The sequence below is a fragment of the Abramis brama genome (assembly GCF_963993115.1).
Source record: "Abramis brama genome assembly, chromosome: 2".
NCBI lineage: Eukaryota > Metazoa > Chordata > Actinopteri > Cypriniformes > Leuciscidae > Abramis > Abramis brama.
In genome coordinates, this window is record NC_139964.1 from 5,263,478 (window position 1) to 5,287,792 (window position 24,315).

General features: G+C 40.7%; 1 protein-coding gene across 1 annotated transcript; it reads left to right on the forward strand.

Annotated features, from left to right (window-relative positions):
- The first annotated feature begins 1,535 nt into the window (after positions 1-1,535).
- On the forward strand, positions 1,536-23,554 carry LOC311077553 (deoxynucleoside triphosphate triphosphohydrolase SAMHD1-like). Its single transcript, XM_084106087.1, has 17 exons — positions 1,536-1,596; positions 7,215-7,353; positions 12,928-13,111; positions 15,992-16,086; positions 16,569-16,729; positions 16,961-17,076; positions 17,246-17,317; positions 17,476-17,507; positions 20,023-20,172; positions 20,258-20,358; positions 20,479-20,587; positions 20,738-20,829; positions 20,955-21,067; positions 21,237-21,373; positions 21,459-21,551; positions 21,683-21,787; positions 22,053-23,554. The coding sequence occupies exons 3-17, from the start codon at positions 13,033-13,035 to the stop codon at positions 22,209-22,211; spliced, it is 1,614 nt and encodes a 537-aa protein (XP_083962213.1). The 5' UTR covers positions 1,536-1,596; positions 7,215-7,353; positions 12,928-13,032; the 3' UTR covers positions 22,212-23,554.
- Positions 23,555-24,315: the final 761 nt, after the last annotated feature.

Here is a 24,315-nt window from a genome sequence, read left to right on the forward strand (position 1 = left end):
AGATAGTAAATCTTTTCCGTTTTTTTTTTTTTTGCGTTCCCGAGATTAGACCTTCCTTAACATAATGAGTGCTTTGAAAAACAAGAGTGCTTCAAAATTAATTTGTGAACAGGATCTTACAGTCTATAGTATCATAAAGACACCTAAAGACATGAAGAATCAGCGTATGAATCTCAGCAATGGTGACAAACGAAAAGCTACATGCTGCAATGCATGCTGGGTGCCGCCATAGTACAAAACCCATCCATGACTCCCAGCATGCATTGCGGCATGAATAAATTATGCAGCTGAATATTCCTACTATTTGCTTTTATTTTTGCTGTTGTTTTTGTTTTGTATTTGTTTTGTGAATTTAGTTGATTTTTGTGATGTTCAGAGTTGATCTGTTCAAATGAATAGTTTGTTGATCACCAATTGATGATGGCGAACACTTTAAATTCAAATAAATGTTTGCATTTGCACTGTATGGTCTGAAAACTGAATTGTGAAGTGTTACACGGACCTGTTCAGGTGCTTTGCTATTTTGAGGCAATATTTTTTGCTTCATTGACCTCATTGACTAGAGACGCGTTCAGTTTTTGCAAATTCCGTCATGTAAATAGCGAATCCGCCATGGCGCGAGCGCAACTGGCTTTTGAAGGGAATGGGAGATGAGACTCTGGTTGGTTTATTTCTCTTTACGCCCAAAACACACCCATTACTCATTAAGAGAACAGAGACAAAACACCCATTACTCATTAAGAGAATGGAGACGACCCTTTTAGACCATGCGCCGGGAGCGCCGACCATTTCTCCCATCGTTAAACTAGCAAAAGTGTATTTGGACACGCCATAAGTGCACTTGCGCCATGTGCTTTAGACCATGTGCTTATATCCTTAAAATAGGGCCCTATGTGTCATTTTTCACACATCTCTTTTTAGAGTGATTAACTACACAAAGCAACCAAAGAGAGCAGTCACGTGAAAACACCTGTCAAAATCAATGAACCTAACTACACACTGCACAACGAATCTCTTATTTAGGTCACGTCTACACATTGTGCTTGTTATCATGAGAGGATTTGTAAGCGTGTATAACTCAGTATTAAGTTCAAAACGGTGAATTTTGCCTGTACTATGGTGAAAACGTAGCACTTCTGCATCATCTTTTCTCATTTAGTTTCAAAACAAGGTGCCCTTTATTGATTTCTGGCAAGGTTTGCTCAAGTGCACGTTTATAACGCCCTCAAGTGGTGTTTTTAGCTGTGTGTATTCAAAGTCTGTGAGGGGAAAAAGTGCTTTGTTCTTTCCAATTTGACAAAAGGACAGATCTGCCACATTTGTGTAACTACAAGTAAACAAGTATGAAGATTCCATATAGGTTGTTGTGTATTTTGTGTGTTTGAGAATTTAAAGTATAATGAATGTGAGCATATAATCATCAAATCAATAGAGAAACTAAACAGTCTCAGGAAGCTGCAGTCACATGATCATAGTGAGTTTTTCACCAGAAGGTTTTGACTGCCATCAGCACTTTCACTCTGTGCAGTTCAGAGAGAAGACAGCGGAGAAACCCGAGTGACGACAACACGGTAACAATGACTTCGACACAGAAAGGTCTGTACCTATTAATACAGTTCATTTCTGTTTGTTTAGTTACATGACAGCTGTAACATGACAGGAATGTTTAAAAGAAAAGTCTATGCAGGGAAAATCTTCTATAAGAATATTATATTTAAAAAATTCTCTTGATGAATAGAAATAGAATAGAAAAACTTCTATTTTAAAGTGCTCTTATTATTTTAGTCATAGCGTTCAGGTTTGAACGTTTGATTTTAAAGCATGCTTGTTTTTTAATTGTCTAACTTAAACATCAATCTTTGAATATAAAAAGACACACCCACAAAATGTATTTTACAGTAATAAACTGTAAGTTATAAAAACTGTTGCCAGTATTTTACTGTAAAATCTTGTTTTTTGGGTCACCATTGTGCAGAAGAGTAGAGCCTGTGCTTCAGTCCAGGAGAAGATCTACAAACATTGATGATATGCTGCATGTTGCTTTATTTAACAGACAGTGACTGTGTAGTTGCTGGTCCAGTGGAAATCTCTTTATTTACAAAAGTTTTGTTGTGGTTTCAAATGAAAGAAGTTCACAGTAATGCTTTGCTCACATTATTAATGCATTATAAATTTTAGTTAATACATTTAAATGACAGTTGGTCAATTTAAGGCAGTCGGTTTCTGCAAGTGTAATTAGTTAACTCGAGTTGTAGTGCATTTATACAGTAACATACTGTAGATTACAGTAAAGAACTGTACAATTAACAGTAAATTTTACTGTAAAAAAACCTGGTAAGGTCTAATAGTGTAGGTTACGCTGGATTTATGTAACATTATTTATTTCAATTAACTTAAGTTAATTACATAAGGTTAATCCAATGCCGTTAAATTGAATAAGGTTAACAGTCTTAATTTTGTCCAAAACAATTAAGTTAATTAAGTTAAATTATCCTAAAATTCATATTCTTACATTCAACCAAAACAATATTTATTTTGGTTGAATGTAAAAATATTAATTTTAGGATAATACATAAATCCAACGTATCCTAGTTACGTGGAACCTGTTGACATAAAAAAGTTAAAAGTTAAAGTTACGTTGTTGATTTATATTTCAAACAACAATTCGACATTTGCTCGCAATGTTTTTCTTACAAAAAACCTCACCATTCTGCAGGACAATTGTCTATTACAGTATACAGTATATAACACAGATAGAAGGGTGTCAATAAATCTGTGGTGATATACAAGACGCTTTAAGAAAAGTTTATTTCCATCACACTGTAAAGTGTTATTAGATATTACATATAGACTGCATATACCAAAGATTTTACATATAAACTGGGTCAGCATACTGTTAATTACAGTTAGTACCATGGGAAGTATAGGGGTGCTGAGCGTGACCCCTGGCGTGGAGCCCATGAAGAAATATGGTTGGGGATAAAAGTTCACACAAACAAAACCAAGAAACTGTGGTGTTTAGCCTATAGGCATACATTACGTGTGTTTGTTTTTATTTATGCTGTATTATAAAATGCCCATATTATAACAAATAAATAAAATATATTTGGAAATTGCCCTTTAAAACGAAGGCTCAGTTTGTGGTTCACAATTATTTGATTAAAAACAACAAAAACAATAAAACAAAGACAAAGTCACTAAACACTTATTTATGTTTTTGTTAACAGAAGTTATCTTGCGCCGCTATCGTCCTGTCAATCATCTGTCTCATTCTCCCGGGTCGCGGCTATGATTACAGTTTCAGTAAAAATGTATTTCTCCATCATCGGTACCACCCTCAGCCGATTGGCATTACAGTATTTGCAATCACCATCCCGTGGCAAAACGGAGCGTCTAAAAGAAAAGTTCTGACTGCTGACTGAACATTGGTCAGTGAGCCTCTCCCGCTCGGCGCTGTCAAGCGCAGCTTCACCACACAGATTTAACTCCGCACAGCTAAATAAAACAGGCTGGTGGCAGACTAATAATTAATATTTCTGATGTAAAGATTTCTGTGAAACGTGTAAAGTTGCACAGAAGAAAGCCTAATAGGACCTGCCCTGTACAGTTTAAGAATCTGTAGCCATAGTAGTAGAGGACTATTATTTTGTTGAACAGACCTGGGCTGCGTTCAGCCCCGACAAAACGTTGCACAACGTTTTTTAAACAGAAACGGTGATGCGTTGAACACACTGTTCTAATGACGCAAGAGTTGCAACTATGGCAGCTGAGAAGGCCATTCTTTGTGTTCTTTGTGAAGAATTTTCAGAGCCTGATGAAGTCGGTATAAATATGTTTAATACTACAAAATATGCCCGATGTTACAGTTACTGCACTTGCAACCCAGAACAAAAGAGAACATGCCAATCGAGTGAAGGGATTGCTGAAACTGAAGCACACATCTTACCTAATTCAGACTAAAACACATCTATTTAGCCTCACATACTGACTTTATTTGTAGTTCATACTGTTTTAATACCCTGTTTCTTTCTCATTTTTAGGAAAAGCACTTAATTACCATTGTTTATTTCTATACCAAATGTCATACACTTGCAATGAAGCTAAAAAATATAAACAACTACATCATTATGTTGATATCCTATATTTTTACAATAAAACTTACGACAACCATGTCTTCTAATATCCTCAGTTGTTGCGTATACCGAGCTGCACATAGACAGTGGAGCTGCATCGAACACATTTGTAAATTACTTTCCTTGGACCCATTGTGCGAGTTCACTTTAATACCGCGTGCTTTATATACATGTTGCTGCTGATTGGACTGCAGTTCTGACACACCCACCAAACAAGAGAAAACGCATCTCAAACCCCGTTGCACACCGGTGCACGCCGTTTCCAGGAAACATGACGTTCAACCGGGAAACCGTAGCAAAACCGTTTTGAACTTGAACGTGCCCCAGGTCACATGCTCAGATTTGCTTGACCAATCGGCGGAAGGGGGCGTGTCAGGCCGCCCACATGTGGAAAACGAATTTTGAAGTAATTTATTCGTCTTTTGCTTGTGAACTAAAAAACGAAAAATCAAGCCGAAATCTCGTTTTTTCGTTTTTTTGAAAAAAGAAAAAACGAATAAAGGGGTGACTTCCGTTTTTGGTTTATAAATGAAAAACGAATTGACTGAAGTTCAAAGACTCTCTTCATTCTTTGTTCAAAAAGGAATAACGATAAAATGATCGCCAAAAACGACGTTTTTAATTGGTTTTTCGTTTTTTGATTCTAACACCAAAAACGGTTATTTGGTTTTTCGTTTTGAAACAAAAAACAGAAAAACGGTATTTTCGTTTTATAATTACAAACGAATTACGGATTATCCAGAGATCCCCTGACCGTATAGGGTGTGATTGTGAAAACAGCCTCTGAGTGTCGACTTTGAGCGCTGTTAATTCACAGTATATTCCTGTAGACTATTTTTGTTTTCTACGGTACATTACTGTTTTAATGGAAAATGGTATGATATTGTCAGAATCTGGCCTTTTTTTACAGAAAGGCTTAACAGTGTAGTTACGTGGAACCTGTTGACATAAAAAAGTTAATTAAAGCCAACATAGCATTGTTTTGAGTGTATAAGCCTATCACCTTCGAGTTGTATAAAACGAGCTGTAAGCCCGAATCAATCAGCCCAATGGAGGCATCCGGTCAGCGGGTGAAGGTTTTTGCGCGTTACTGTCTTTCCTTGTGGCAAAGTAATTTGATTAAATGAAATAATTTTTTTGCATGTGCATTATTTCATCTGACTCCATTAATGAAAAGGTTTTAATGATATCTGTGCATCATTAAATGTGAGCGAATGTTTGACTAGATTCAATTATTAGACCTATCAGCATTAATATTTCATTGTTCTTACTTGGATCAAACTAAAAGTATTAACTGGCATGTACTCCCCATTCAGTGAGAGAAGTGACAGCGACAGGCTGAAGCAATACCTCTGATGTTAGGGCTATATTCTGTTGTAGCAATCCTGAGACACTGATCAAGATGCACACTGGACAGTCTGTTTCTATCATGATTCTTGATGATGTTCATTATAGAAAAGGATGACTCACAGATGTAAGTGGATGGGAACATTGAAAGAAGCAACACTGCAATAATTCTGCTGTTCTTGAATTTAGCTTGAGAAACCACTTTTGTCCAAAAGCCACTCACACTAGCCTCCTTGTGTTGCTCTCTGGATGAAACCAGGTCAACATCTCATTTTATATTACGACATATTTGAGTGTAAAAAATACTATGTATGTGGCAGCAATGCGCTACCGTAATCACTAATGGTCATTCATCACTTGTCTAATAAACTCCAACACTGCTTCAGTTATCACAGATCTCCACTATTTCCCTATCAGCCTCCTTGGCTCCTGCACATCATTCTCTATCACTCACACCTGCCCCTCATCATCACCCTCATCACTACCCTATAAATGCACTCACCTCACCCCAGCTCATCATCTGATCTTGTTTATACTAAGTGGAATTCTCACTATCTCACGAATATTAATTTATTAATTACGCTTGCTCATCTCAGTTCGCTCAGGCATCCTCTGGCCCCGCTGTTTCTTCCTCTGCGGTTCGAGGAGGGAAACGGGAAAGCGCAAGGGGCGGGTCTCCCTCTGAGGCCCTGTTTACACAAGAACGCTCGCGGGTGAAAACGTAAAAATATTTTATCAGATGTGCCTTTCGTTTAGACGGCGACGGCGTTTTTGGGGCTTAAAAACGCAAAAAAGTGAAACCACCCTCCAGAGTGGAAATCTTAAAAACGCTCCACTGTCGCGTTCCCGTCTACAGGGTAAAAACGCAAAAGTCTGATTTTGCGCTACCAGGGAGAGAAGTAGAAGGAAGGTTGTACGCAGGCCCGCGGACTTGGTGTTGTTGTGTGGCAGTGCTTCACATTGCCACCTAGCCGCCTGGAGTGCATACTACATTGAATTTCACACACTTTTGCGTCACCATATGCACGCAGATTTCCCCCCCATAACGCTCTTCTAAACACAGAATAAAAAGTGATAACGCAACGCCACTTCGCCATAGGTTCGTGCAGTTCCCCACCACAGCCAATGAGCGCGCTAGTCAGCTCTGCTCTGTGCTCGCTGTGCAGCTGCACTGCGTTTTAAAATAAAGGCTTCAATATTCTCGAGAAAAGGAGTTTTCCCCATAAGCGTATAGCTACGCAATACGAGAGACCGTTCTCGAAAGGGAACTAAGAATTACTCACAGTCATAGAGCATAACTCCATAGGCTTCATTCACTTGTGTTAATTGCACAATAATGAAAACACAGAAAGGTTTAATTTGAGTCACTGCTCTGATGAATCACCATTACACAAACACCATTAAAGATTCAGTTCCAGAGTGACTCATGGACACATAAAGACAGACAGTTACAGACCATGCACGATATTTGGCATGTGCAGGAAAACCACTGTTTGGTAAGAGAGAAGCTGCCCGAGGCCTAAACATCCTTTAACGTGCTAAAAAGCAGCTGGGTTAAGATGAACTGATTATCTTCGTTAGTACAAAATGTTGCATGTTACATGCATTTTGTTTTTAGCTTATTTTGTAATACAATTTGATTTATTTACTCTTTATCATTTTTGTATTTATTTGTTTTGAACTGACATGTTTCCTGTGTCATTGCGTAAGATAAGTTAAGTTTCGTTTCTAAAGAAACAGCCCTCATGGGTGTGGAAGTCTTCAGAGGGAAAGCCTTTAAAAGCCATCAGCGGATCTCACAGTCATCACAGGACAGAGCAGAAGAACATCACACTTCTCTTGAAAACATAAACCTCACGAAATGGCAAACGCAGTAAGTAGGCAATTCTTTTCATTTGACATTAAACTCATCAAAATAATATAGTGAGAACCAAAATGTGCTGAATGAATTGTATTGTTGTTAATGCACCCAGCTGTCATCATTTTACAGTATCACAGCATTTTTATAATATATGAACATTTCTTATGTAAATTTAACTGCACTTTTACAACAAAATAGTTTCAGTTGTTATTGAATAGGATGTGCTATATGTTGTACATGCTCTTGATTTTTAAACTGCTGAAGGCACACAGTTTGCAGATTGTTCAGACCTCATATTTATAATTCACCGTAACATTTCAGTTAGAACAAACAAACATTCAAAAACGGATGTAATCTTTGTGAATGATGCCAAGCACCACACTTTATCACACTATTAAAGCTACAATATGTTTTTTTTTTTTTGCGCTAGGAGTCGCTAACCTCTTACAATAACAAAGGCGTAGGTTGATGACGCATTTGCTTTAAACAAGAATAATGGATCTTGTCGTCAAGCTGATGGATCTAATAATGTTTATGGATGAGTGAATACATTGATGTTTTTAAAATGACTGTGGTATAAGGCAGGGCACGATTGCTAATGAGAGACAGATTATCAGCGCCACACGCGAGTCCCACGAATATAAAGGAATAAGGACATTTCATTCTACCGAACTACATGCAATTACTTTATTACTACTCACACACAAACCTGTGAGAAATGCTGATGGCGGTCACATGCGCATTAAGAATTGGTTCTATAGTTATGTGCGTTTGAATATATGTGCGCAGGTTTGTAATTCCCTACAGACCAAGCCTAAACAAAGAACTGGTCTTTCCTTATAATTTTTGATACAGAATTTTATTTTATTTTATCAATTCGGGGTAGATACGCGAATTGAGTTTCCCGACGACGCTTTATCTGTAGAGTGGTAAAGGGATCCTCCATAGGGAGAGACTAGTTGGCACTTCAGCACTGCGTTGTCATCGGGTCCAGGCGAAGGTCCTTCATCAGATCTGGATACGGCCTGGATCCGGCAGGCTGCGGGAAAACCTTGGGATAAACAAAGACACTAAAATTAGCGTAGATGCTATTCTTCTTATGATGTAACGAGTACATCAGGATTTATGGGAAGTGTTCCCGGTTCCAGCTGGCCTAATCTATGCAGCCTAACATTGAATTATAGAAGTCTATAATGTATTATGTGAATGCTAGGTCAAAGAGATGTGTCTTTAATCTGGCTTTGAACTGACAGAGTGTGTCTGCTTCCCGGACAATGGTAGGAAGACTGTTCCAGAGTTTTGGTGTTAAGTAGGAGAAGGATCTACCGCCAGCAGTCAATTTTGATATTCTAGGTGTTATTAACTTGCCGGAATTTTGAGATCGCAATAGACGTGAAGGAACTTAAACATTTTTACATTTTAATCCGACCTAAAACATGCCATCATGGCAACATTAACAGTTTAATTTAAAACATGTTATCATGTTCTTTCTTCGGAACAAGAAAATAACGGCTGTAGAAGCCTGACTCACTTTGTGAAGTGGGAACTATCTCGATAGCCCCTTTCGCCAGCAGACTTAACACTTCGGTGCGGAGGACGTGAGACACACTGCTCCTTACCAAAGTGTAGATTATAGCGCGAAAGCTTGGGGGTCTGCGGGCGAACTGAAGCGAGTAACTCTGCTTTATGATATCCATAACCCAGCCTGACACTTCGGGGATGGCCTGCCAGGCCTGGGCCCGAGAGGCCAGGGGTTGGATTGCATCTGGAGGCAGAACGCCAAGACTCGGGGGCCCGACCTGCCAGATGTTTTTGTGAAGAAGTTTGCTCGATTTGTGCTCTGTGTGGGTCACTGTCAAAACAGCGTTTGGGTGCAGGGGTGCGTAACGAAGGACGGGCCCATGTTCTGCCATTAAAGGTAGGGTAGGTAGGATTTTTCTAAAAAAAAAAAACATTCCAAATTAGCTTAAACTGTCTTTATATACCAATACATAATTAAAATATAAGTACTCTGAAAAAGAGAGTATAAAAATCGAGTGTCTGTAGACCTCTCACGACTGTTGTAAACACAGCTAATTATTTCCATTCACTCCACCCCCTCCCTTCTGGGCTCCTTCCAAAGCCACGCCCCCAAAACACATGAACGCGCGACGCCAAATGCTCAGGCTCAGGAAGACGCATTTATTTACCTGAGATGAGTGCAGCGGAAGGAGCGCAGTGCATGCAGTGACATCATGTCAGAATCACATGTAATAAAATACCTAACTTTATCACTAGAAATATAAACAAATAAGATGGCTTTTAGTACTCACTATCAAGCTAGCATATCGATACTGGTAAAGTTTAAAATATATTTTGTTTGATTCGGTAACGAGCTATATTTAGGCTATAGGTAACAAGCTATATTCATAAGGCAAAGCTAAAAACAGGTTGCATTGATACACGTTTTTCCATTACCATCAGTTAAACTGTGATGAAGGTGAATTTCGTGTAAGAGTCATAACATATACGGTGTTTTGCATGTAAGAGTTTACATGATGAAAACATTGTTGACTCTGATGAGGACTAACGTTACACTCCGGTGACAAGTACATCGTCGGTTCAAGGACAGGTCCGGGGTCGAGGGCGAAGCAGAGGAGGTCGTTCAAGAGTGCGGGCAACCATGGTCCGAGGAAGTAGTTTTTGCCTTGTTTGCCTTCGCTGACTGCATATGCAGGTGCTTTGAATTTTGAATGCTCTTTCTCTGCCATAATTTTACTCTTCGTAGGTTCCGCGCCTCTCTTGCACTCCCCTCAAATCAAACGGGTGCGCGCATATGGGCAGATCTAGCAACAGTGGTGGTAGCCATGGTTGCGAGAGTGAGTGACAGTCGCCCAAACCAATCAATTGTTTCGTCCCGGATGGAAATAATGAGCTGTGTTTATTGCAGATTAAAAGGTCTACAGTCACTCGATTTTTAAACTCTCTTTTTCAGAGCACTTACATTTTAATTATGTATTGGTATATAAAGACAGTTTAAACAAATTTGAAAAAAAAGTTTTTTATAAAAATCCTACCTACCCTACCTTTAACACATCTCCAGCTGCCTGAACTGAAGAGGGCGTTGTGAGAGGCACTCGAGCGATCTTCAAGGGTTGTCCCGCCGCAGAGGGACATGGCCCCCTCTTCTGCCGGCTAGGACGGCTTCCTAGACTCATGGTTCCGCGTGAGCTTTGGCTGCGGGCCCTGGCGTTTGGGGAGCGGGTAGCGCTTTGCTGGTTTGAAGCGCTGATTGGTCTCAGCCGCTGGGCGGGGCTGGGGACCTGAGGCGCTGGTTTCTCTGGCTGCGGTGTGCTCTTGGGGCACCGTGAAGTAGAGCTGGAGCGCTTAGGGAGGAAGTGCTTCATGGCAGTGGATGCCTTCTGAGCTTCCGTGAAACGTTCCGCAAACCCCTTAACAAAAGGGCCAATGAGACCTGAAGTGGAGACTGGCGAGTCGAGGAAGGCGGTTCTGTCCGCGTCCCTGATCTCTGTCAGATTAAGCCATAAGTGGCACTCCAGCACCACTAGGCTGGCCATGTTGCGGCTGAGCGGTGGTCTGGTACAAAGGCAGGGCCAGGTCTGTGGCGCTGCGGAGGTCTCTGAAGGCGTCTGGGTCAGGTTCTGACTCATCCATAGCACGCAGGAGTTTAGCCTGAAACCCAGACGTTAACCCAGACGCCTTCAGAGACCTCCGCAGCGCCACAGACCTGGCCCTGCCTTTGTACACCTGAAGAACAGCCATGGTGTGTAAAGAAGAAGCAGCCTGGCCAGCGGCGGAGTATGCACGGTCCGCGAGTGCTGAGGACGTTCTGCACGGCTTAGATGGGTGCGCAGCCTTTGCTCTCCAACTGCCAGCAGTGGGAGGACACAAATGGGCGGCGACCGCTTCTTCCAGTGGCGGGAGCTTTACATATCCTTTTTCCTCAGCGCCATCAATGGATGAGAGCGTCAAAGAGGCAGACGAGCGTGTGCGCACTGAAAAGGGCGCACGCCATGATTTTGTGAGCTCTTCGTGAACTTCTGGAAAAAACGGAGCGGAACGCTGGCGAGGGGCCTGCTGGCGCCCCGGCAGGGACCACTCATCGAGGCGGCTTCTAGTGGGCTCTTCCTCACCCTCAGATGCCGCCACAGAAACAGCGTTGTCAAATTCCTCCACCGATCCGCCGAAAGAGACAAGGCCGGCCGCTTCGAGAGAGGGGCGTTGATCGCTCTTAATAAACAGCACCGGTGAAGTGTCAGATTCTGGTGTGGGCGAGGCATGCAGGGACGGGCCCGGCGTGCACGCGCTCAGATCACTGCGCTCGTGAAGTCTCTTCGGGGCTCGAGAGGCGCCGGGGACGGAAGATGGGCGGGCTCGCTCTCTGACGTAGCGAGAGCGAGCCTAGAGCGAAGCGCTGAGATGGGCATGCTGTCACAGGAAGGACAGCCGCCTTTAGTGAGCGCTGCCTCGGCGTGCTCAGGACCCAGTGTGTGTCTGTCAGACACATGCAGGGGAATCCCGCAGGTCTCACAGACGGGGAGCGGCATTTGTATCAACACGTTCTGCTCTTTTAGATAGCCTAAAAGGCTTAAAGGATATAATATTTTTGCCGGATGCCACAGGGAAACGGCGATCAGCTTAGAGGCGTTGATGAAGTCAGCCAGGCGCTGAAGCGGTTCCACTGCTGGGCTGTTCGACGGCAAGAGGCTTCTTGTCCAGAGAAGGTCAACGATGAGATGAGTATTCTTCACTGAAGGAGATTAAATCTGTTTCTATGGCGATATTCTGCGGAATTTATACCCTTCAGCTACACCCATATTGGCGCGATATTGGCCCATACAAGGCAGCAAGCGTTCTGATTGGATCGTGCGTCCTTGCTGGATCACCATAGATTTGTGCAGTTGCCGCAGCACAGCCAATCAGCATGCTTCAGCCAGCTATGATGTGCTCGCTGTGCAGCTGCACTGCGTTTTAAAATAAAGGCTTCAATATTCTCGAGAAAAGGAATTTTCCCATAGTGTTTGCAACGCAATACGAGTGAACCGTTCTCGAAAGAGAACTTGCATCATATAATATAACAACACCCAAACTATCAGTGTATGAATCAAACTTTTTTTTTCACACATCATTTTATTATATCCATGTATGTGGTTACAGTCAAATCATAGAAAACAGTAAAATCGCTATGGAACTCTGTCCTGTCTTGCCTGCACTCGAGACGGTGACATGAGCTCCACAGTCTTCACTCCTATTGGTTCGGTCCTCTTACATTCTGTCACCAACGGTCACTGTCGCTCGTGTCGCCGGATGTCGCCAGCCCTCCATTGAAAATGAATGGGATCATGTCAATTTGTCGCTGCGTGTCGCTGGCGGTGTGAATGGGGCTTAAATAGGCTCCCCTACCAAAGTTTTAAGGCAAATACACATACAAGAACTATACAGTAAATATTGTGTGATCGGCACTTCCTGAATGTGTTTCCAACAGCAGCAGTCGCTCTGATCCGACTCATTCCCCTTCACTACAGTTCAATGTTTGTCTGAGACACATTTGCATAGTTTAATGACAACTTTACTCATGTATTCCAGTGTGTTGAACTGCTGGACCTATAAAATCTGGACGAAGTTCTACAGATCTTTATTGCCTCCTCATCTGAGCTTTTAACAACCTACAAAAAGAAGACAAAAGAGAAGATGCAAAAACACAAAACAACTCTCTCTGATCTCAGGAAAAATCTTCAAGATCTAAAAAAGTCATATGAAGAAATTGAAGGTAAGGAAAGACATGTACACAACTCACTGTCTTATGATAATCTGTATATATAATTTACTGAAGTTAATGTGATACACCTATCTCCTGCTCCTATATTTGTGTTTAGAGTACAAATTACAAACCAGGGGAAAAGAAGTTCAGCACAAGATTATCGTTCAAGTCAAAGGCGTTTAGATAATACATACAAATAAATGTATTTGTTTCTATGGACCGCAACTTGACTTGACTTGAGTCAAGATGAGATGACAAGAAAACCAGTGAAAGCAATAGATTTAACGAGGATGGAAAGGAAGCTGTTTACAAGAAAGACTCCTACAGGAATTACGTCAGAAAGGCATAACCAGAACCGGTTGAACTACTTCCTAAAAATAGTCCCTGAAAATTTTACTGCTCATTGTTTGAATGGAAACATTTATATTAGTGCTAAAATAAACAAAAAATATAAGATGCACTTTTCTGGAAAGTCTTGGCCATACACATCCACTATAAATGCACTGCTGAAATGTTTTCTTGCGTTTACAATATATTTCCCTTTCGATACGGTACACTCTCACTGTATCAGTTTTTTCTGATGCTTATGGAGAAAAACATAGTTTTTCTCAGAATAATGAAGCCTGATTGGTTCACGTCTGTGTAACTTCACAGACAAATGGATTTTCAAAGAGCAAATTTTCTCATCTTAAAGAGCAAATTCAAGCAATGTTCGTTGCAAAATGTCATGCCACGAGTGTGGCTTCCCTGCACCCCTTGGATGAGCACACAGAGGGCATCGCTTGACAAGGACGTGTCCACGCCATGGCTGCTCCAACAGAGACCAGCTGCTCTCACAGCCAGAGCATGAGTCTCGCCCTGTTGTGCCCAATGATCACTTTCTTTCAAGAGAGCGATCAATCATGCATCGCACACTCTCCAAATGATCTTCCCCTTTCAAGCCGAGACGGAAGAAACAGCGGAGCCGCGGGGCTGAGCAACGGAACTGTAGCGAGCTCATGTTCGGCCCAGCACCCGCATGTGTCGATTCACCCACGCAGTCCGCGCACTGGCACAGCCCCAGGAAAAGGCAAAACAAGGTGAAGCAGTGCTTCCGCTCAGCTAAGCGCTACCTATTTCCCAGGAATTAGGGACCCCGCCTTAGGCTAGAGCTGGATCCTGAGCAGCTCAAGCAGCCCTGATTTTTTGTCAGTACTGTGTCCCCCCCACCAGTGTTGCGTTCCAGTCCACTTTTAGACACGCACCTGCGAACTTCCCTAAGCACTTCCCCTCGGGGGAATCCCTGCCGCCATTTTGAAGTGCGTTCCACTTCGTGAAGTGGACGAGGGAAGTTTATATGGACAGACCCTCATTCCCTCGATTTTGACCGAGGGAGCCAGTCTACTTCAAATGTACAATTCAGGCACCTATATGTCCCACAATGCAGTACGATTGTGACGTCACCACATATCTCGTCTAATCACCACCACAACAGACCACAACTCGATGATATATTAATTATATTTGTATTTATTTAAAACAACCCAAACACGTATATAAACATTTGTATGCTGCATTACACAAATTCTTAAAGGAAAAAAAATGTAAATAATAAATCAACTCTTTAGCTGATTCCAAGTGATCAAGGGCTTAGGACGTTCCAGTTCAGCCGGCCGCAGTTTCCACCAGTAGTGGGCACTCGTGCAACGTAAGCAATGACGTACATCCGAGTGAACGAGACAGAGGGAAGTTAGCGAGTGAAGGGCAAGACAATTTTGGACTGGAACGCAGCCCAGGAGTATGCGAGCCCAGACCTCCTTCCGCTGTTATAGCGAACCAAATAAAAGCATACCCACTCAGAAAAATGGATCAGCTGCTCTCAGTAGTCCCATGGCCAATTCCGTTAAGAAGGGACCTCCTTTCCCAGGCGTGAGGGTCAATTTGGCATCTGTGACCTGAGTTGTGGAGCCTCCATCTATGGACTCTTGACGGGAAACTTCACGTCTTTCCCAAGAGGTCATGAATATGATCTCTGAGGCAAATGCATTTTCTACCAGGCACTTTTACACCCAAAAATGGTCTATTTTCTCCAGCTGGTGTTCAGCTCGGGATGTAGACCCCTTCTCTTGTGAGATCCCTCATGTACTCGCATTCCTACAGGAGCTGTTGGACAGCGGACGCACCCCGTCCACGCTCAAGGTATACGCACCAGCTATCACGGCGTACTATGTTCCTATTGCTGGCCAGTCAGTTGGGAAATACGACCTGGTGGTCAGATTTCTCAGAGGAGGTTTAACCTCCTGGCCCCAACACAGTCTCGTAAAAGACCCAAATGCCCTCTTATAGGATGTATTTTAAGTCCCTATCTCTCTAGGAGCCTGCCATGGGGCCTTTGGCATCAAGCACCCCTGGATACGGACTTGCAGGACGGCCTTCTGTTCTGCACTAGTAACACAGCGTTTTGCAGTATGTTCTTCATAAGCATTAGAAAACACCCGTATTGTATTGTGAACCGTATTGTAAGGAAAATTTCCAGTTACTAACGTAACCTCGGTTCTTTAAGATAACAGGAACGAGCATTGCATAGCTTGCTGTGCTACTGAGCCTACAAGAGTCGACGCTGCCGCTCCTCGGTCGAAAAATTCTGACTAAAATGGCTTTTAGAGCAACTCAAGTATGTAGTCGACCCCATACATTTTGGCGGGAAGAAAAGCCATTCGTCTGTGCAGGTGCAAAGACATGAACCAATCAGGCTTCAGTATTCTGAGAAAAACGGGAGTTTTCCCCATCATAAGCGTCAGAAATCACTGCTGCAATGCTCATTCCCGTCATCTCAGGGAACCGAGGTTACAGTACGTTAGTAACTGAAGCGATTTTACACTGAGGATATAAAATGTCATGCTTTTCCAGAGCCTGAGAAACAACAGTCATGGGAGATTATTATGGATGAATTGAAAGACATCCTGAAGAAATACTCCTTAGACTTTTCAAAAGAGCAAATGAAGGTAAACTAACTACTCATTTAACATATCTGCATTTAATGTCTTTTCACATTTCACTTCCTCCCTGAAGGAACATACAAGCAGTTCTGCTGATATGTATTAAATTGGTGAACTGCAATTGTCTACCATCAAATTGAAATGTAATGCCTCACATGGTGTCTGTGTGTAAAAGTTTCTTCCATTTCAATGGATAACAGAGAGCACCTTTCATGGAGAAATTGCATAAATGTGTGCTTTACTTATTTATTTTTGCAACAAAACATACTCAACCCTAAATTAATCATTGCTTGAAACAAATATGTTGAGTAAATGATTAAATTACTCACGTTACCAGTCAGGATGCATTTCACTCATGAAATGCTCTGTGAATTCACCAGTGAAATGATTTTTGTAGGTCACAAAATCACTTGTCAGTAACATGGTTTTTGAGTCGTGAAATGCAACGAATGTTAATGTGATATACTGGTGTGTTTTGTATCCTGTAGATCTTCAACGACCCCATTCATGGTCACATTGCGCTGCACCCCCTGCTAGTGAAGATCACAGATACACCTCAGTTTCAGAGACTCCGACACATCAAACAACTTGGAGGAACATATCTGGTGTATCCGGGAGCTTCTCACAATCGCTTCGAACACTCTCTTGGGTGAAATATTATTATATTCAGATCAACATTTTTTAGATTGTTTAAGTAATTATGTTTAAATTAATAATTTGAGAGATTTAAAGTGAATATTTAAATAATTTGACTACATTTAAATGTTCACAGTTCTCTGATGTTGTTGATGTTTTTACATGGCATGTAAGTAAACGAATAAAAATATTTTTGCTGTTCAGTGTTCTTGGTATAAACTATGGTGTTGTTTGCGTGTGTTAGTGTGGCGTATTTAGCTGGTTGTCTGGTCAAGACTCTTCATGACAATCAGCCAGAACTCAAAATCACCAGACAGGATTTCCTGTGTGTTCAGATCGCTGGACTGTGTCACGACTTGGGTGAGTAGCACTAATGCACATGGAAAGTGAAAATAATCCACTATTCAGTGTTTTGTGTTGTGTTTTTTGTATTTGTCATGGAGTCTACACTCACCCAAACCCTTGTCAAATCGAGCATTGATTTAGGATAACCATACCTAGAATTATCCAGTTTCTCTTTATTTTTTAGGTCATGGTCCATTTTCCCATGTATTTGATGGTCTGGTTATTCCTAAAGCAAAACAAAAGAAAATAGACAGAGGTAAGTGTCTGTGGACATGCACATTTCTTACTCATGTTACTGGTACATTTGGACATGGAGAACTCAAGCCATGTATGTCTGGGAAATTAACCTGAAACAGTTTATTAATGTGCATAACATGACTTACAATCCACATAAGACCTGCGTTTTTTTCTTAGGCTTGCCTGATGACATCCCTGAGAAGTGGAAGGTGAGAATGAGCTACATTTAGCCTTAGATGTTATATGAATATGGTCCCTGAAGCACAGGTTTTATCAGCTGACAATTTTCAATTTTTTTTTTTTTTTTTTTAAAAAACATTATAGGCACAAATACAAATTTACTTTTAGAAATGGTGTTTTAGAAAAAAAATGGTGTTATTGTTTTGGCAAGTTTACTGTTTAAATTAAAACATGTATGAAAACTTGTGTGATATTCCCCCGTTTTAATAGATTTTATTATTATTATTATTATTATTATTTTAAAATACATTTTACTGTGCAATTTCTTTCTAATTTCTTTGAGTTAGACCGAACTTTTATTTTGGTGGGTTGTAGACATTTGAGTTTCTGTGTGTTTTAATAAACTATTACTATCATTATTATTGGGCCTACTTGAAGTATACTCAACTGTGCAATAGTAATATATTTCTGTTATAATTTTTTTCAAGTTATACCGAACATTTATTTTGACAGATTGTCGTAAACACATAACAGTTTCTATCTGTATATGAAACGAATGAATGACGATAGTTTTATCAAATGAAATGGTGAAATTCTCGTGAAGTGTCTCTCATAGCAGCTCTGCGATGAAGTGCACGTGTAGCTTACATCATGTCTCAATACAGTGAAACGCTGAAAACACCACGAGCATGAGTCACGCGTGCTTCAGTGTATTTGTGTGTGTGTGTGTGTGTGTGTGTGTGTAGTGGAGCATTCCCAGAGACGCGTAGAACAATTGCAGTCTTTTAACTTTAATATTCATAGACACTAGTCCATATCGAGATTTGATTCATTGTACAGCACTACTTTTGATTTATTCATTCAAAAATAGCCAAATTCCGTGACGTTCTGTTTTATATAGCAAGTTCCATTTTTGACTGGATTCCGTGATTCGATCCGTGTCGCTTCGCAAACACAGACGGGGTGAATTTATGAATGAAAGTGTGAAAGTTCTGACACAAAACGAAGTTGTTACGTATCCTCACGCTTTTTTTAAGTGGGTATATGGAAATCCTTGGCCTTTTCTAGTGGGTATATGGCGTATACCTGCGTATCACGTAGACTATACCACTGGTAATATATGTACAGTAGGGAGAACACGTATTTGATAGACTGCTGATTTTGCAGGTTTTCCCACTTACAAAGCATGTAGAAGTCTGTCATTTTTATCATAGGTACTCTTCAACTGTGAGTGACGGAATCTAAAACAAAAATCCAGAAAATCACATTGTATGATTTTTAAGTAATTAATTAACATTTTATTGAATGACATAAGTATTTGATACATCAGAAAAGCAGAAATTAATATCTGGTACAGAAACCTTTGTTTGCAATTACAGAGATCATACGTTTCCTGTAGTTCTTGACCAGGTTTGCACACACTGCAGCAGGGATTTTGGCCCACACCATACAAACCTTCTCCAGATCCTTCAGGTTTCGGGGCTGTCGCTGGGCAATATGGACTTTCAGCTCCCTCCAAAGATTTTCTATTGGGTTCAGGTCTGGAGACTGGCTAGGCCACTCCAGGACCTTGAGATGCTTCTTACGGAGCCACTCCTTAGTTGCCCTGTGTGTTTCGGGTCGTTGTCATGCTGGAAGACCCAGCCACGACCCATCTTCAATGCTCTTACTGAGGGAAGGAAGTTGTTGGCCAAGATACATGGCCCCATCCATCCTCCCCTTAATACGGTGCAGTCGTCCTGTCCCCTTTGCAGAAAAGCATCCCCAAAGAATGATGTTTCCACCTCCATGCTTCACGGTTGGGATGGTGTTCGTGGGGTTGTACTCATCCTTCTCTTCCTCCAAACACGGCGAGTGGCTCTCTTCAGGTCATTGACCAGGTCCTGCCGTGTAGTTCTGGGCTGATCCCTCACCTTCCTCATGATCATTGATGCCCCACGAGGTGAGATCTTGCATGGTGCCCCAGACCGAGGGAGATTGACCGTCATCTTGAACTTCTTCCATTTTCTAATAATTGCGCCAACAGTTGTTGCCTTCTCACCAAGCTGCTTGCCTATTGTCCTGTAGCCCATCCCAGCCTTGTGCAGGTCTACAATTTTATCCCTGATGTCCTTACACAGCTCTCTGGTCGTGGCCATTGTGGAGAGGTTGGAGTCTGTTTGATTGAGTGTGTGGACAGGTGTCTTTTATACAGGTAACAAGTTCAAACAGTTGCAGTTAATACAGGTAATGAGTGGAGAACAGGAGGGCTTCTTAAAGAAAAACTTACAGGTCTGTGAGAGCCGGAATTCTTACTGGTTGGTAGGTGATCAAATACTTATGTCATGCAATAAAATGCAAATTAATTACTTAAAAATCATACAATGTGATTTTCTGGATTTTTGTTTTAGATTCTGTCACTCACCGTTGAAGTGTACCTATGATAAAAATTACAGACCTCTACATGCTTTGTAAGTGGGAAAACCTGCAAAATCGTCAGTGTGTCAAATACTTGTTCTCCCCACTGTATTTATGATTTCATCTGTCTTTGTGTCTTTACTGCAGCATGAGCAGATGTCAGTGCTGATGTTTGATGACATTGTGAAGAGTTTGAAGACTGAGAATGAGAATGTGTTGAAAGAGCACGGACTGGATGATAAAGACATCACCTTCATTAAAGAGTTAATCAAAGGGGTTGAAGATTCAGATGCTGAGGTTCATATACTGATACTTCATCTGTTATTGATGTGTTAGCATGAATGAAGCCTCATTTACACACAGCCTTTGCTTTTATTTTCAGTGGACATACGAGGGCAGAACTGAAGACAAATCCTTCCTGTATGAGATTGTGGCAAACAAACAGAACGGCATTGATGTGGACAAATGGGACTATTTCGCACGGTAAATATTATTAGGCATTTTGCACAGATGGGACTATGATGTAGAATCTATAACTTTGAGCCAAATTATCCTCTCATTTACATATCCTTTTTATATTTATATTTAATGTTTATTTCTCAGAGACTGTCATCACCTCGGCATTCGAAACAGCTTTGACCATCAGCGTCTGCTGGAGTTCGCTCGAGTGTGTGAAGTGAACAGGAGAAATCACATCTGTTTTAGAGACAAGGTGCCTACAATTATCTACAATTTCATCTACTCTGTTTTATATTTATATTTTCTGCTTAAAACTTCAGGTAAAAAGTGCCATTAGCTGTTGAATGTGAACACTGTACTATGGGAACTGGATCTGTGACTCTGGTGTTTGTATGTCTAACAGGAGGCAGATAATGTTTATGACATGTTTCGCACTCGATACACTCTCCATCGCCAGGCCTACCAGCACAAGATCTGCAACATCATTGAAGAGAGGTGAGTCTCTCTGTTTGCAGTGAATATGAGATTTCACAATATTTAACCTGCTGATTCTTCTAACAAAAATTCAGCATTGGACTGTGATTCTTCAAATGTTGGAAACACTAACTCAAATGTGTTAGGTTTGCAGAAGCGCTCGTACTAGCTGATCGTGATCTTCATGAAGAGAAACCTGAAGATATGTTGAAGATTTCTGAAGCCATAAAGACAGCAGAGGAATACAGCAAACTCACAGGTCAGCTCAAAGAACAGGTGAAAAACATGTAAACTCAAAGCTAAAAGAGCTAAAGATATACCGGATTACCATAAACCAGGATAAACATATTCTCTCTTATGAAACATGTGGTTGTGTGTCTCAGGACATATGAAATAACATGTATAATAATTAATCTTCTGTTGTTCAGATGAGATCTTTGAGCAGATCTCGTCCTCCACTTCTGATAATCTAAAGAAATCCAGAGACATCCTGGACAAGATCGTCTGGAGAAAACTGCCAAAGTTTGTGGGAGAAGCTCATCTGACTGAGAAAAACATGTCAAAGGTTGGAGAGAAACTGAAAAACACATTAATTTACTGTTTGATTAACCCTTTAAAACTGACAAACCCTTTCAAATCTGAAAATTCAGGAACAGCTGACAGAATCATGGAAAGCTGCAGTGCAGAAGTACAACCTCACTGACCCGACTGTTTCTCTGAACGCTGAAGAATTACCAGTTTATGTAAGTTATCTTATTTCAGAGCAGATTTACATACTTAAACCAGATAACATGTGTTTAGTGACTAAGATGCATGTTTTTACACTGAAATAAAACAGAATTGTCTAGTGAATCTCATGTTCTCACAAGCTCAGGTGGTTGATCTGGATCACGGCATGAAGGACAAAAACCCCATTGAATCCGTTTATTTCTACAGCAAGAGGAATCCCGACCAAGCTTCAACCATTGAAGATAATCAGGTACTCATGACACTCCAAACTGTTTTATTTCAGATCTTAAAGATTATCAGGTATTCGTGACACTCAAACTGTTTTATTTCAGATCATTGCAGAATCTTTACAAATGAGTGCCATTTATTCCTTTATAATTGTTGGTAAACCAATTGGACTGGAGCTTGAACTGTGTCTTGTTCGGCTCAGTGAAGTTTGCAGTGTACTTCATTTACTCTATGATTGAGTATCTTTATAAAACTCATTGTGTGTGATATTTGTCTTGTGTTGACAGTTGTCCAGTTTCCTGCCAAAGAAGTTTAATGAAGAGCTTGTCAGAGTTTATTACAGAAGAACTGATGATCAGACAGAGATGGAGGAGAAGAAGAAGAAGGTGGAAGAGGCTGAGAAGTGCTTTAAGAAGTGGTGTAAAGACAACTTTGGACTCCATTAATGTGTGTATGATTTATAATATCCAAAGTTTATGGCTGCAGAGTCCGTTTGTTTAAAGGTACACTGTGTAATTTAAATATTTTATTAGCTAAAATCAATGTCCTTAATCATAAATCATAAATACTGACTTATAAAGCCCTAAACGGCTTAGCTCCAGTCTATTTAACGGATCTTCTATCACCCTATAATCCATCGCGCTCTTTAAGATCACTAAATTCGAGGCTTTTGGTCATACCTAGGATATCCAGATCCACCAAAGGAGGGAGAGCATTTTCACATTTAGCTCCAAAACTCTGGAATAGCCTTCCTGATACTGTTCGTTGCTCGGACTCGCTCTCCCAGTTTAAAACTAGATTAAAGACGAAGAAGAATCTCTTCAGCCAGGCATTCATATAACATTTTTAATCTTACAGTTTAATCCGGCCTCTAGTTCATAAACGCCAGAGGAGAACTGGCCCCCGACTGAGCCTGGGTTCTCCCAAGGTTTTTATTTCTCCATTAGGTCACCTGATGGAGTTTTAGGTCACCATTAGGTCACTTGATGGAGTTTTTCGGTTCCTTGCCACTGTTGCCTTTGGCTTGCTCAGTTGGGGATATTTAATTTAATTTAATCAATCAATAATACTATTGATCAGTATTACCAAACGTGGATGTTTTTTTCCACTAGAAACAAACCTTGTTGTATTATTTTAATTTAATACTGTGAAGCTGCTTTGATACGATCTGTGTTGTGAAAAGCGCTATACAAATATACTTGACTTGACTTTATGCAGCACTGCATGCTGGGAGCCATTAGTTTGCACAAATAGAATGTGTAAGTATTCCCCAAATACTTGAATACAAATACATGTATTCAGCATGTGTAAGTATTCATTAATTCTACCAGCATGCATTATGTCACCATTGTTGAGATTCATAAGCTGATTATTGATGTATAATTGGCGTATAATTGATGTATAATAATCAATAGCTGTATTATTATAAGCTGATTATTGATGCAAGTGTGTGTCTCTCTAATTTTTTTTATTTCCTGCTATATTTAGAAATTCAGAATCTTTGATCTTTGGCAAAAAAAGTATTGGTGGTAAAAATCTATTTATTACAAGTGACCACCTTTGGTCATTGATGATATTTGTTAAACGTTTTTCTTTAAGGTGATGACATGTATATCACCTGATCATCTTTGTTTATGGTTTCCTTTGCAACAAATTATGTGTTTTGGTAAACACTATTACAAAGACAAACCTAACATAAAAAATATTAAGTGTCAAACTGCTCAACTAAAAGAAACACCGATCACCATAATGATGACCATATATTTTCAATAAAACATCAACATCTAAATCTCTGTTAATTCTCAAAAAGATCTTCTGTAGATGATTGACACACTCACACACACACACGGACACACACAAACATATAAACATATAAACCCGTGGATAAAGACACACAAGGACACAAACATACATTTACACCTCATAACAGATCAAGAGCACTCATAACACCAAACACACATACACTCGTGGACGAGCAAACACACAACTGAAGTTAGCATGACCATCTCAAAACACAAAATGCATCAGTATACTCAGTGTACAAGTAAAATGTTATATAATATAATAAAACACTTACTTGTCGAGAGTGCTGTCTCCCCATCTAAAAAGCATATCTCCAAGAGTCACTATATGCCGCGTTATGCAGTAATGCGCACGGACGCGCACGCGCTGGTCACCATGAAAGTTTGTGCACTGTCTTCTCTGGTTGATGTTTTGATCCCTCCCACTAAAACTGCATATCAATGTTTTCAGAAGTTCATTGGCTATCAGATAAGCCAGTCATTTGCAAACTCTGATCCAACTGGAGCTGCCAAATGTCCCTCAAAGAGAAGGAGGACCATCCCCCATACTGTGCGCTGGCTGGCTAATGCTGCCTGGAAAACCCCCTTGCACTCCTCGATTCGCTCAAATCAGCTGTCACTCAAATGTTCAGGGGTCAGCGGCCATTTTGACTTAAAAAATCTGTAATGTTTACATGTGAGGTGTAGTTTCATCACATGCGTTGAAGTTGTGACAGCTCTGTCGGCTAACTTGAAATGCTACTACTAC